This window comes from Penicillium waksmanii (assembly GCF_028829765.1).
Source record: "Penicillium waksmanii strain IBT 27052 chromosome Unknown utg000008l:1.0-5622682.0:1.0-5626561.0, whole genome shotgun sequence".
NCBI classification, from domain to species: domain Eukaryota; kingdom Fungi; phylum Ascomycota; class Eurotiomycetes; order Eurotiales; family Aspergillaceae; genus Penicillium; species Penicillium waksmanii.
Window position 1 is genome coordinate 2,424,899 of NW_026643254.1, and position 13,994 is coordinate 2,438,892.

At 47.1% G+C, this 13,994-nt stretch overlaps 4 protein-coding genes across 4 annotated transcripts; all 4 read left to right on the forward strand.

The window, feature by feature from the left end:
- Positions 1 to 906: 906 nt before the first annotated feature.
- N7481_009219 (uncharacterized protein) lies at positions 907 to 2,090 on the forward strand (the record flags this gene model as incomplete). Its single annotated transcript, XM_057268438.1, has 3 exons — positions 907 to 938; positions 984 to 1,552; positions 1,618 to 2,090. The coding sequence occupies 3 exons, from the start codon at positions 907 to 909 to the stop codon at positions 2,088 to 2,090; spliced, it is 1,074 nt and encodes a 357-aa protein (XP_057119115.1).
- A 676-nt stretch (positions 2,091 to 2,766) lies between these two features.
- On the forward strand, positions 2,767 to 3,684 carry N7481_009220 (uncharacterized protein; the record flags this gene model as incomplete). Its single annotated transcript, XM_057268439.1, has 2 exons — positions 2,767 to 3,384; positions 3,454 to 3,684. 2 exons carry the CDS (start codon positions 2,767 to 2,769, stop codon positions 3,682 to 3,684), a joined length of 849 nt encoding a protein of 282 aa, XP_057119116.1.
- A 2,313-nt stretch (positions 3,685 to 5,997) lies between these two features.
- Positions 5,998 to 10,018, forward strand: N7481_009221 (hybrid sensor histidine kinase/response regulator; the record flags this gene model as incomplete). The annotated part of the gene is made up of 3 exons (XM_057268440.1): positions 5,998 to 6,065; positions 6,166 to 9,698; positions 9,774 to 10,018. 3 exons carry the CDS (start codon positions 5,998 to 6,000, stop codon positions 10,016 to 10,018), a joined length of 3,846 nt encoding a protein of 1,281 aa, XP_057119117.1.
- Positions 10,019 to 11,156: 1,138 nt separating this feature from the next.
- Positions 11,157 to 13,393, forward strand: N7481_009222 (dynamin family protein; the record flags this gene model as incomplete). The annotated part of the gene is made up of 2 exons (XM_057268441.1): positions 11,157 to 13,061; positions 13,124 to 13,393. 2 exons carry the CDS (start codon positions 11,157 to 11,159, stop codon positions 13,391 to 13,393), a joined length of 2,175 nt encoding a protein of 724 aa, XP_057119118.1.
- Positions 13,394 to 13,994: the final 601 nt, after the last annotated feature.

Sequence of the window (13,994 nt, forward strand, 5' to 3'; positions counted from 1 at the left end):
ATGTCACTGCTGATCCGAATAAGATGAAAGAATACCTGCGCCGGTCTATCGAGAGCCATTCACATCTAAAATCGGTGGTCGAATCTGGGCTTAAGAAAAGCCCTATGTTTTTAGAAAATGCTCTGGACGTCAAAGTGGATAAGTCTCAAGGAGTGCAAGTTTTGTTTCAGCAATTTATCACTATACATTGAAGTCTTGCTGACATTTTTCTGCTCGTTGATCTCCATATACAGTTCCTTGAGAATACTCATAACCTGGAGGGATTCACACGTGGCTTAGCTGAGCTCTTAAGAACGCCGGATGAGGTATACCGGACGGCGTTAGACAGAATAAGAATGCAGACCCCTGTCTACCGTGACCTGGCCATCAACGTGCTTAAATGGCTCGTCTTTGCCGAAAGAGCATTGACAATTGATGAACTGACACATGCAATCGCCATTCAGAATGCTTTTGCTAGATTTCAACCTTGGGACCGTCCCTTGCCCAAAGCTGATTTGACTGTTGGGACTGAAAGGGCTCTCACTTCAGCATGTGCTGGCATTGTTGTTGTTGAAAAAGGCAAATCGGTCCGCCTGGCCCACGATACTGCAGAGGAATACCTCAGAATTGAAAGCCCGGCAAGTTTTCAGGACGCACACTCAGCGATAGCCGAGGCTTGTCTGCTTTGTCTCCCCAATATACCACCCAGGCAATTTAATGAAGCACCCAACTCACAGGATAAGTTAGACGCCGATTGCAGTGACTATCCGTTCTGCAAATATGCGGCTGAGTACTGGGGCAATCATATATTGCATGGAGTCAGGGGGAACGTTCACAAATCGTGGGTAAAGACGGTGCGGACGAGGCGTTAGTCAAGTTATTACTGTTGACAAGGACGGTTGATCTTAACATCCAAGACACTCAAGGATGGACGCCCCTAAGGTGGGCGGCCGCGTACGGTCAATTGAAGATAGTCGAGATGCTGCTGCGCGCTGGGGCTGAAGTGGACGCGCGCGACAAAATGGGTGGACAGCGTTACGCTGGGCAGCATACCGGGGTCATAAGATAATAGTCAAGCTTTTGATCCGGCACGGGGCATCGATCGAGACCTCCAGCGGTGACCAGTGGACATTGCTCAGGTGGGCGGCACAAGTGGGCCGGGAGGATATCATTAAGCTCCTAGTTGAGATGCGAGTTCATCTGAATGCGACTGATGCGGATGGCTTGACATCACTTCGAGGGGCAGTCAACTATGACCGGGCGATGACCGCATGGTTGTTGTTCCAGGCTCAAGCAGACGTCGGCAAGCCGGATCGGAAAGGGATGACGGCGCTCCACTTTGTAGCAGAAAGATGTCGCAACGGCAATAGCTCCCTCCAGATCCTATGGCTGCTCTTAGAGAATCAAGCGAACATCAACGCGGAGACAAAACTAGGCCGGACGCCGTTGCACTCCGCCGTATCTGGTGGAAGCCACTCGGCTGTGTGGCTCTTGCTTGAGAAAGGGGCAAACATCAACGCGCAGACAAAGCTCGGTCTAACGCCTCATTGCCGCGTACAGAGGAAGCGACTCGGTAGTGAAGCTATTGCTTGAGAAAGAAGCAAATCCGAAACAGGGGGGGTGACAACGAGCGCACAGTTCTGCATTGGGCTGTTGAGGAACAAGAAATGAGAGTTGCAGAGTTGTTGATCAAGAAGGCAGGCGATATTGTCCACGCTGCGGATCAGGAGAAACGGACGGCACTCCACTGTGCAGCGTCCATAGGAAATACCCACATTGTTGAGATGCTTTTAGATCATGGAGCACACATTAACGTCCAGGATCGTAACGGGCATACGTCTCTACATCTTGGAGTGTCTCAGCAACACGAGGGTATTGTAACGCGCTTGGTTTGGAGAGGTGCCGATTGGAACGTCCTAGACAACAAAAAGAGGACGGCTATTCACTTGGCGACAGCCCTGGAAAACGAATCGATCATAGAGGCTTTTCGCTTATTTCGCCCAGCCACGGGTGCTAACGACGCCGACGATGGTAAAAACCCTTCACACATGGAAGCGGCAAAGCCGAAGAATAGGAATTCGAAGTTCGCAGCTCGGGTAGAAGACGAATAAAGAGCGTTAAGAAATGATTCCATGACTTGAATTTGAAGGCATTCAGGAAAGGATGTTCTAAGAAAGTGAACTAGGTGCCTGAGTCAACCTCTAGAACTGCTGTACCATACGGAAGGTTCGAACCGAGCAAGGGGTATATAAATAGTACGTTCCTCGGCAAGCCGATAACCTCCAAGGTGGAAGTTCCAAGGTTTAAATCAACCTTCAAGCAACCTCGGAAACCCCTTTGAAAGTATTGAAATGATTGTACTTTAGTATATCAAAGTGACCCACGTTACAAATTCTGCATTCCATGTTCTAAGAGTCTGCTTTGCTCTGAGACTTACTGAGTAACTAGTATGTGGCTCTTTTGCAAAATTGTTAGGTAGCAGAAGACCCGGGGTGAAATTATTAGTTTCGTTGATTCGGATGTTCACATGCGAAAATTAATTATCCGTCACATGGACTGTAATCTTATGTTGTACAACTAGTACAACAATGCAATGCAATAGATCAACGCTATACTAGATCGGCATGCCGTGCTTGGCAGTTCCGATCTAAGATGACGTCAAGCGCCAGCCCCAACCCCCCTTTTTAAGTGAGGAGCACAAACCACCCAGGAATTTTGTCTTCCGCCGTCCGGGATACACTGGCAGAATAAACAGAACAATCCTTGGGAATATCATCCATCATACAAATGGTTCGAATGATTCCTCGCCGGGTGTTGAAGCCATATCTGGCTGAATTCCTCGGGACAGCCCTACTGATTGTCCTTGGAGATGGAGTTGTCGCTCAATGTCTGCTGTCCGACTACCAGTATGGCACCTGGTTATCCATCAACATCGCATGGGCAGCTGCCGTCTGTCTCTCCAACTATCTGTCCGATCCCAGTCCAACAATCAACCCGGCCGTGACAATCTGTGTTGCTCTTGTCCGTCCATCTGCTGGCCAGTGGAAAACCATTCCAGGGAAGCTGCTAGCGCAGTTCTTGGGTGGATTCGTCGGTGCTGCGCTCGTATATGTCAACTATCGATCGGCTATTCTGGCTTGGGATCCCGAGTATACCATTCCTTGGGGATCGATCCTAAGCCCGACAGGTCACCATTCGGCAGGAATCTTTTCGACCTACCCCACTGCCTCCTTCGCATCAAACTGGGAAGCCGTATTTTCTGAAGTGCTTGGCTCAGCTGTGCTGATGTTTGGGGCTTTCAGTATCTCGGATCCTAGAAATGCCCAGCGATTCCCTGCCCCGCAATTATCCATGTTTCTGCTTCTCCTGAGCATCGGAGCAGCACTAGGCTGGCAGACTGGTTACGTATGTTTTTTTTACTAGCCGTTGACTACTGTGAGCTACATGGAGACTAATGACTAAATTTATCTCTAGGCCCTCAACCCTGCTAGAGATTTCGGCCCAAGGTTATTCTCTGCTATTCTCTACGGTCGGGAGGTATTTTCGGCAGCTGGTTACTACTTCCTTGTGCCCCTTTTCGCCCCAATTATCGGTTGCATCATCGGCGCGGCTACTTACGACAGTATGCTATTTGATGGAGACGGTTCTCGTGTTACCGATACTCTGGACAAGGCGGAGAATCACGGATCCCTTCGACTGGAGTGATGTTTAACCCTGGGGCCGCGCAAGAGTCAGGACTAGACTTTTTAAGAGTACAATTAGAACTAGAATCATGTTTATGATCCATGAGAATTGAAGCTATTGTGGGGAGGCTATGAGGAAGAATATGACACAGCAGGAGAATAGGCGAGGGTTGGGTAAATACGCGCGATCGGAAAGAAACAGGTCGAACTTAAGTTTCCCGGGGTAGTTGACTTGGTATTTAGAAGTGATAACGAAGTAAATGAAATGAAATTGGGGAAATCGCATGACATAGAAGTAGAGATCAATATCACTCGGCTCACCGGAGTTGAGCATGATATCGAACTTGCTCGTAGGTAGTTCTATCAAATCTGCCACTCACTATCGCATTTCCCTCCCCCCTTCTACGCTTAACGTTGGTGATTCGTCGACTTGAGTCTGTTTAGCTACATTTTTTTGTGGGACTGTAACTCATTTGCGCATGGCTTAACGTCGTAAAATTTTGGCTACGTGTCTAATTTAGCCTGGTGTTTCCTTGCTTGCTTTTCTTTTATTTTTCGGAAGAAGCGCCAGGGTATTTGTTCATCGCTTTCATGTTATCCAAGCTAATAGAGTACTGGGTAAATATAATTAAATGAGAAAGATGAATTTAGACCTCGGGCAGATTATCTTGTTCAAAAGTCGAACCATCCATCGATCTGACGTTGGAGTGTTTAATCAGGTAGGCTTTTACTATTGGTCGCCTGAGAATAAGTCGGGTCTACCAGGCTGTTTAATACTTACGCAGTTTGACTTCGTGGTGACCATTAAATATATACTCTTATTGGTAAAGTTTAGAGTTGAATTTTTAACACATGGATCTGGATATTTGTTTGGGGTGTTTAGCTTGGAGCATTGGAGGGTATTGAACATACTGTCAACTGGATTGGATCTAGTCCTAGGTGTTTGTCATCTAGATTCATCTAGATTGTGACATGACTTAGAGATGTTCAACATACTAGTACACTTACCAGATCAGTCCTTATGCTGGGTGTTTAACATACACTCGACCAGATCAGGTCTAATGGTGGGTGTTTAACACATGGACCCCTAGGCTAGGCCCACTTGGCTGTTTAACTCCGCAGTCCTTTGTGTATTGAGTCTTAACGTTTAATTTTTAACAGAAAACTGTTTTATAGTTTAAAAATGTAATTATTAGTTGAAATTGACTTGTTTAATTGATCAATACTTACTGTGAAAAGCCACGTTTCGAGAATTGGAAACAAATAATGCGCCTAGGTATTTAAAAGAGAAGCTATCTCCGGGTTTCTGCCCAATCTCTAACAATTTTCTTTTACCCGCGGCCTTCTTCGATAAATCACTCTCTCTGAGCTTGGCTGGATTCGCTGTCTTTCATCCTGGAACTTCACCTTCATCAAATCTTTCGCAAGATGTTAAAGATAGCTGTATCCGCTTGAGACCAAACACACCCACCCCGGCTATCGAAGAAACGACGCTATAAATTTGGCACAATCCAACGAGTATGTTGACATTCACTCAATAATATACGGTTTCGGCAAGGCGCTCATTCTAACAGAAAGCTGATGGTGTGGTAGAGGAGCATCAACTGTGCGGCTATTTGATCAATACCTACACGGATCAAAACATAAAGCTCAGATCCGAGATGGTGGCGGCCCAAAGAGAGCTAGCAAAATTGAAGAAGAGTCATGGTGATTTGGAGGGTAGTCACACCCAGTGCCCATACTGGATACAGAAGAATTAACGCGTCGCTTGTGCTTTTCGTGATCGCGGCGAAGAGCTTGAGCAAGAGAACGAGAGGCTCCAAATTATATGATTCGCTAAATGCGCAATTGCAGCGTTTTCCGAAACATGCATCAAATGGACTCGGCGACATTAAAGGGGAGAAGGATTCCGCAACTAGCTAGACCAGTGGTCCAATGAAACCTCTTACGTTTTGTTGCAATTCATGTTTGGCTGAGATGTCCTACCCTGAACGGCCACCCCCCTCCCCCAACATCAAGCTTTTGTGAGGGCGCCAGTTACAGTAAATTCATTTTAGGAGTCTTATTTTGTTCCTCATATTCGTAGCCCTTGATTGTTAATCTGTGGATTTTGCGAAATTAGTAGTATAATTCCCTGTGGGCGATTTGTCGATGACGTCGGTCCAGTGGATGGACCCGCTACGAAGAATCCATAGACATAATTGGGCGCCACCCTTTTACAATTGTGGAAAACCGGGTTAGCCCAATTTGCAATACTCTTTATAACTCCCCGACGCTGCTACTTAACATGGGCCCCGCGCGAATCTGCACTGCTCTCATATGATCGTCGCCGACAATGGCTGCCATCATAAGTGTCGGTACACGTTCGCGTTATAGACTGGCGCAAGAACGAGAATTCCACAAGTATGATTCCACCCCTTGATTACCATTTGAGACTGCCCCGGCAATGGTATATCAGCTAGTCTGAGTTCCTTTTAGCTAACCGATTGCTCGTTCTTGACAGATATATTCCACACGAACAATCCTCGTCGCGCTATGCTCCATTTGACCGTGCCAGTAGTGATGGCTTTACTCCACAAGCCTCCTCGGACTCGGCCTTGACTTCTTACGCCCAGCTTGCTACAAATCGACTGGGCGTTGAGCGAGCTTTTATTTCTCTATTTGACTCGACCCACCAACATGTACTGGCGGAGGCCACTCCAAGCCTGAGTTTAATTGGTGGTCGCATGGCAAATGATACTGAGCGATTAATTTTGGGGAGCTGCATATTCCCGAAAGAGAGAGGGCTATGTCATTGTGTCGAGTCAACACCGCGCCGTCTCAGTGGGCACCAGGCTGGAGATATAGGCGACCAGGACAACGTCTTCATTGCCCTGGATATGAAACACCATGAGCGCTTCAACCCTTCAAACCTGCAGGCTGGGCTATCGGAAATTCGCTCTTTTATCGCAGTTCCAATAATCAGTCCACGGGGATACAAGATTGGTGCTCTAACCGTAATGGACAGCAAGGCAAGATCATCAGAACCCGATCAACACTCTCGTCAGTTTTTGAAGGACATGGCTGCGACTGTGATGGAACACCTGTCAATGAGAGAGGCGACAGTTAAAAACCACCGAGCAGAGCGCATGATTGTTGGGCTTGGTAGCTTTGTCGAAGGAAGATCCACACTTCGCGACTCATGGCCGGAGGCACATGCTCAGCAATCTGCAGCAGAAACCTCTGGGGAATCTACAGAGGGTAAGCTGAACATCGAGCAGCAGGATTTACAAGAGCTTGCAAAGGAAACGGGCAGGAAAACTCTTGCAATTCGACAACCATCGCACAGAGCTCATCGTCCTCGAGCCAGTAGTCCTAAATCGGACAGCTCTGATCAACCACCACCGGACCAAGCAAAAAAACAACAAATACCCGGAATAGAATTCTCTCAAGATAAGAACTCCGCGCGAGCTGTCCTAACAGGCAGTGGTCTAAACCAAGACACTTTCCCATCCAGCATAAGGAACGTTTTTTCACGTGCAGCAAATCTACTGAGAGAGTCAATTGGGGCGGAAGGGGTGATGTTTCTTGATGCAAATTCCCAACGCTTCGGAGATCTGGTTGATGAAACCAAGCGAAGAGTGTCTGGCTCCGGTGGTTTCGATGATACCAAGTCAAGCGCCGAAGATGACAGCACTGGCTCAGAATCATCGTCTCGTAGATCTATTTCCGACACCGACCAGGATTCTGACAATGGTAACCCGAGAGTGTCTGAATGCCTAGGGTTTTCAAGCTCAAGGGTGTCGAGCATTAATGACGAGGCAAGAGCTGGGCGCGCAGTCACGGTACCAGAGCCGCTCTTTAGCTCTCTAATTAACCGCTACCCTCAAGGGAAAATATTTACATACAATTCAGATGGCTCGGTCTCTGAGGACAGTGACCTTCGAGCCCAGAAAGAGTCAAGATCTGATAACACTACCATGCCTCATGAGAAAGAACGTCGCTCGTCCAGCAAACGCAGACGCAAACCAGCTTTCCAGCGGCATGCTGATGACTTGATCAAAATATTTTCCGGCGCCAGAAACGTCCTCGTCTTACCAATTTGGGACTCAGATCGAAAAAGATGGTTTGCGGGAGCATTGATCTGGACAAATGAGCCGCACCGAGTCTTCACATTGGAAAATGAACTTGTCTATACATCTGCCTTCGCAAACAGTATAATGGCGGAAATTCGGCGCATTGATGTTGAGGTAGCGGAGAGGGCAAAGAGCAACCTTGTCAGTAGCATTACGCACGAACTCCGAAATCCACTGCACGGAATCCTGGGCACGGCCGATATTCTGAGTGACACAGCCATGAATGCACTCCAGCATGGGATGGTTCATACAGTCGAGTCGTGTGGTCGTACTCTGCTGGATACTATCAACAGCCTGCTTGATCTGACATTCATCGATCAATACAGGAAAGGTGATACTATTCAAAATGGAAAGCGCAGAAAGAAATCAAACCCACACCGGAATATACCCCTTGGTCAGAACCCATCAATTTCTCATGTTGAGCTGGATGCTGTTCTTGAGGAAGTTACCGACTGTGTGTTTGCTGGTCACTGTTTCTATAATCATCCACAGGCGCCTCCTCCGGCTCTTACAGAGTCTTCCTCGCGATCCGCCGGCCAGACTAAGCAAGCAGATCCTGTTGGCCCCCGAGCTAGTCAGGTCACGGTCATTTTTGACATTGACTCAAGCACAGAATGGGATTTCGAGACTCATGCTGGTGCCTGGAGACGTATTCTTATGAACGTCTTTGGCAACGCACTAAAGTATACCTCTTCTGGTTATATCTACCTTGGGTTGAAAACATCTTCAATCTCTAGCTCCGAGTCAACACCAAAGAAGTCTCCTAGCAAGCAAACGCAGGGGTTCTCTGTCACTATCACCGTGAAAGATACTGGAAAGGGCATTGGGCCGAAGTTCCTACAAAACGACCTGTTCAGCCCTTTTAAGCAGGAGGATCCTCTTGCATCAGGCAGTGGGTTAGGGCTGAGTATTGTACGCCAGGCTGTCAGTCTTCTCGGAGGCTCTATCGAAATTGAATCGACTCTGGGGCAGGGCACTCAAATTTCAATTCACGCACCACTCGTAAAGTCAATTACAACTTCAGATTCGTCATCATCGAGATCCATCTCCTCCCTGAAAGCCCAAACCGAAGGACACACAATGGGAATCCTAGGATTCGGACAGTCCTTCCGGTCTCAACGTGACACAGCACTGTATTCGTCATTAGAACGAATGTGCCGCGAATGGTTTGGTTTTGAAGTGACCAATATCTCACCATCGGAGGGAGAAAGCTTTGATTTTGACTTCTTCTTAGCTGTGCAGACAGAATTGGATTGCGAGGATGTTGGAGGAAGGGACATATTCGGTCTTGCCCGTCGTTTGGGTTTTGGAGACTCTCATAATTCCCCAGTCATCGTCATCTGCCAGTCGCCAGAGGAAGCTCATCGCATGTATGTTGCTTCCAAAAACCGAAGTGAAGCAACATTCTTTGAGTTTGTGAGCCAGCCTTGTGGGCCGAGAAAGCTGGGTCGGGCCATGAATATGTGCATCAAACGACAACGGGAACATGAACAAGGACGAGATGAAAGTCACGAGCCAACTCTCTGGGTAGAGGTGCCTAAATCCTCTCATCTTCCAGTAGACATCGATGCCAGCGATTCTCCACAAGAACGGATGAAAATTAGCAAGCGGCCAACCACAGAAACAATGAGCAAACAGGAGAATGGGCGCTCTGGTCGAGGCCCAGAAAGTCCAAAGGCTGATCCAAAACAACCCTCTCTGTCAGAACTCCCTCTAAACGGCGAGGAAGGAACACCGAGCAACGACACACAGGATACCAAAGAACGGAATATCTTGCTAGTTGATGACAATAATGTCAATCTTCAGCTGCTTTGTGCCTATGCTCAAAAAGATGGAATTGCCTACAAGTCGGCTCAGGATGGCGCTCAGGCAGTTGACCTATTTAAGGCCGATCCTGGATCATTCCAGGCCATCGTAATTGGTATGTTTTCATATTTCCCCATTGATCCTGAGGTCTATTCTATTTTCTTTTCACCGTTTAGACTAACCATACTAGATATCTCAATGCCCGTAATGGATGGCTTCCAAGCATCACGGGAAATTAGACGTATAGAAAAGGAGTTTCGTGCCGGTTTGTCCGAATCAGCTCAAAACGCGCTTCCACCCACAATCATCGCTGCATTAACTGGGCTTGATAGCTCCGGTGCTCAGAAGGAGGCTCTGGGGTCCGGCATTAACACTTTCCTGGTCAAGCCCCTTAAGCGAAAGGATTTCCAAGCTTTCCTGCGCCGGCAAGCTTAGTGGGAAATCCCATGCTATATTGTCGATCAATGGCGTAAGAGTCACAAATCACGACCCAAGACCTCAACATCAAACAGATACACGAATCACCCCTCGCGAGTGGTAGGGCGTTAAAAGGCAACTTCTTTGTACATAGACATATGATATTATGCGTGTTTTGTTTTGGGGGCTGGAGATGTCTTTATATGATAATGAAGAAATGTCCCAAGCAGGAATTTCCTATATCCTTGATTGGGAATCCAAGACTGCATCATCTTCCATTAAGCCCAGCCGGGGGTTTTTTTTTCAATGCCTCCCTGCTCCTCCCCAAAATGGCACGTGAAGAACACCTGGTCACGGAAATCTCAAGCGCCAGGATCATCGGTACTGTACCGTAGGTTGACTGGTAATCGGGATGATTCGGCGTTAGGGTCACGTTCTCCAGTGCATGAAACTTCTAGTCTCTTGGCAAATGCAGTTCATCGCTTTGCCGACGCGCAAGATGTGCCTCCGCACAATGGCTCCAGACTACCAAGCTATGCCCAATGGGGAAAGAGTACTGTGCAAAGTGGATTTGGTCTAACAAAAGTACATCTTGCTCCCCCCCCCCCAATCAACCAAGTGTGTTTATGAAATTTTATCGAATCAGTTGCCGCTGGATTGAGAATTGATTCGCCGACAGCAAGCTACAGGTTTCGCAGCGTTGTTCTCATATCTGCATATGCATAAACGCTTGTCCAAAATTCCACTACAAGCCTCAACGCCTTTTCAGCGCATCGATATTGCCTCGATGAAACATGGCGCATCGGCCTTCCTAATAAAATGAAATAGGATCCGCCAACGAACTGACCAGCCACTGAAACAAGATAGCATGTGTTAGGAAGGCGGCACTGTGGCATGGGGCTAATGCATCCAGATGGCACTATACAGGGATCTCAATGCATGGGGCCAAAAGATCCCTGGAAGGGTATTCTGTTATAAAAATGGGTATCGTGCGGGTTTTCAACTCTTCTTCAATCCAGGAATCCAACTTCTCTTCCTACCTACTCTACCAGCTCCTTGTTAGTCTTATTCCTTTTTGAAAACCTTGGACCCTTTTCTATACAAGTACTCTTGATAAATTCAAGTTTATACCTATACATCGAAATCACTACTAGCGATGCCGGATTCGTCCCAAGATCAAGCCCTCAAAGGCTTACAGTCTTCCAATGCAAAGATCCTTTTTGATAAAATTGATGAATTGCGGACTATCGGGGTAGGCGGCCTCGTGGAACTGCCGCAACTCATCGTCTGTGGGAAACAATCCAGTGGAAAGAGTTCCGTCCTGGAAGCGATCTCTCGAGTTCGTTTTCCGACAAAGACCAAACTCTGTACCAGATTTGCAACGGAGGTGATATTGCGCCGAAGTCCAGAGCCCAGATTCAAAGTCTCAATTGACCCAGGGGAATCCCGATCGGACGAGGATAGAGAGCGGCTTCAGAAATTTTGCTTGGAAGTCTTTCCCAAGGGAGACGATGATACCCCTTTCAAGGATTTAGTCGAAAGGGCACAGGAATGGATGGGCATTGACAGTGCCGTCGAATCATCCACAGGGTTCAGTGACGATGTTCTCAAGGTTGAAATCTCCGGCCCTGAAAAGCCTGAGCTCACCCTTGTCGATTTACCAGGGCTTTATGAGGCTAAAAGCAAAGAACAAACCACTGAAGGAATCCAATTTGTTCAAAAGATTACTGAGAAATACATGCGTAACGAGCGCAGTATCATTCTCGCAGTTCTAAGCGCCAAATTCAATTATGTCCATCAGGATATTCTCGACAGAGCGGAGCAGGTCGACCCAGAGTTTAAAAGGGTCCTTGGTATCGTCACAGCGCCTGACCTTATGGCTTCAGGCTCTGAGGAAGAGGATGAGTGGCTGGAGTATATCAGGAATGAGAAAGAGCCGAAATTAAAGTTGGGCTGGCATGTACTGCGAAACAGAGCATATGCAGAGCGCAACATTGACGACAACGAACGTGACAGGGAAGAGAAGGAGTTCTTCGAGACAGGTAAATGGCCTAGTATCTCTCGAGCGCATGTGGGAATCGAGAGCCTTAGACGCCGTCTGAGTGATGTTCTTTTCGACCAAGTTCGTCGGAACTTCCCAGGATTGGTTCGAGACATCCAGGGCAAAATAGCTAGTCACAAGCACAACCTCTCGAATCTTGGGGCGCCAAGATCCACTATTCAGGAGCAGCGGTCATTCCTTGTTGATATCAGCACGAAATTCTCAAACATTGTCACACAAGGCTTGACTGGGTTTTACAACCATGACTTTTTCAAAGAGCTAGAAGATGACGCACCCATTCATGATAATCGACGTCGACTGCGTGCCGTTATTTGTCAGCTCAACGAATATTTCGTCGATGTTATAACGATTCGCGGTTGTGGCCGGACAATTATTTATGTTAACTCGGTGGAACCTCACTTCACGAATCTCGGAAAGCCAGGATTCAAGCAGTACATGGACTGTTGGATCCCCAAAAACGTCCAACTGAAAGTTCTTATCGAGGAGACGAAGAAAAGCTTGGTATTACAGAGGGGAAGTGAGATGCCTGGTGAGCCCAATTCACTTGTGGTGAGAGAGCTCTACCGTCAGCAGTCTTCCCCTTGGGAAAACATCGCCAGGATGCACATCGAGACAGCCCATGATGCAGTGACCAAATTCGTCTGTTCCGTGCTCAAGTATCTCACTGACAGAAACACCTTTTCGGCGATATACAAGGATATAATTGCGCCTGAGTTGGAAAAGCTCAATTTCTCTGTGCTAGAAAAGCTTGAAGAGTTGACTTCCCACTCAAAATATGGCCACCCACTCCCAGTAAGAAGGGAATACCTCGCTCGAATCATGAACGAACAGAGGCTTCGCCAACTTCATGTACTGAAACAAAAGCTTGTTGAGAATGGAACAGAACAACCGGGGCTGTTTAGTTTTGACCAAATCGACACAGCCGCTCATACAACAACACATGGCGATGAAGATATTCCCGCCATGAAGATCATTGACCAAGTCGAAACATACTACAACGTAAGTAAACAGTGGCTCATGAACTTTGCTGAGCAAAGACGGCGAGATAACATATTGAATAGATCTCTATCACAACTTTCATCGACAATGTCGCAATTCTTGCTATTGAAAATTGTCTTCTCCTTCCTCTTGAAAGGATTTTCACCAGTTTAGCTGTTAGCAACATGGACACGAAACAGATCCGATCGCTAGCCGATGAGCCAGCACATGTACAAAGCGACAGAGAAAGATACACCAGCCAGCTTGAGAAACTAGAAGCCGGACTGAAGACTCTGAATATTCTCAACCGCGAGGAGTCATCGTTGGCCACTCCAATAGTCTTTGGTAAGTAGACTCTAAGTCATCGGCATCGTGTGAATGTCTAAGACCACGCTCATGATATTATACTATAGTTTCCAGAGCGCCGTCTCCATCCGACCCGTCGAAGTATTAGTGACCTTGGGTGGTTCTAGGTGCCGAAGATCTTCTCCGATTTCTTTGACACCTAGGTATTCCGAGTCCAAGGTTCTGTTGAGTTTTCTTGAAAATTTTCGTTCGTCAAATATGTTGCTACTCATTTTGTATCTCCTTCCAAGGTTTCTGCTCTTCTTGAATCTCCTTGAATTTCCCCGTTCGTCAAATAGTACGTTGCGATTCGATTTTGTATCTCTTTTTCAAGTTATGGTTCTTGATTCCTCTGTTACTTTAGTTGTACCAAATTTCTTCATACCTATTCAAACTAGGGAGCCAAAACTGATACCATATACCCTATCGTCCGCCTAGACCGAGTATGTGGCCCTCTATTTTCGCCCGTTCCAGGGCTTACTTAGATGGGGACCGCTCGTGAAGTACTTTTTCTCTGCACATTACAGAAAACAAAGACATTCTAAGGTTTTTATCTATCGTCATGTACCAAGCCTTCACCTGTCCGGACACTGAATCCGGGCCCGTCTT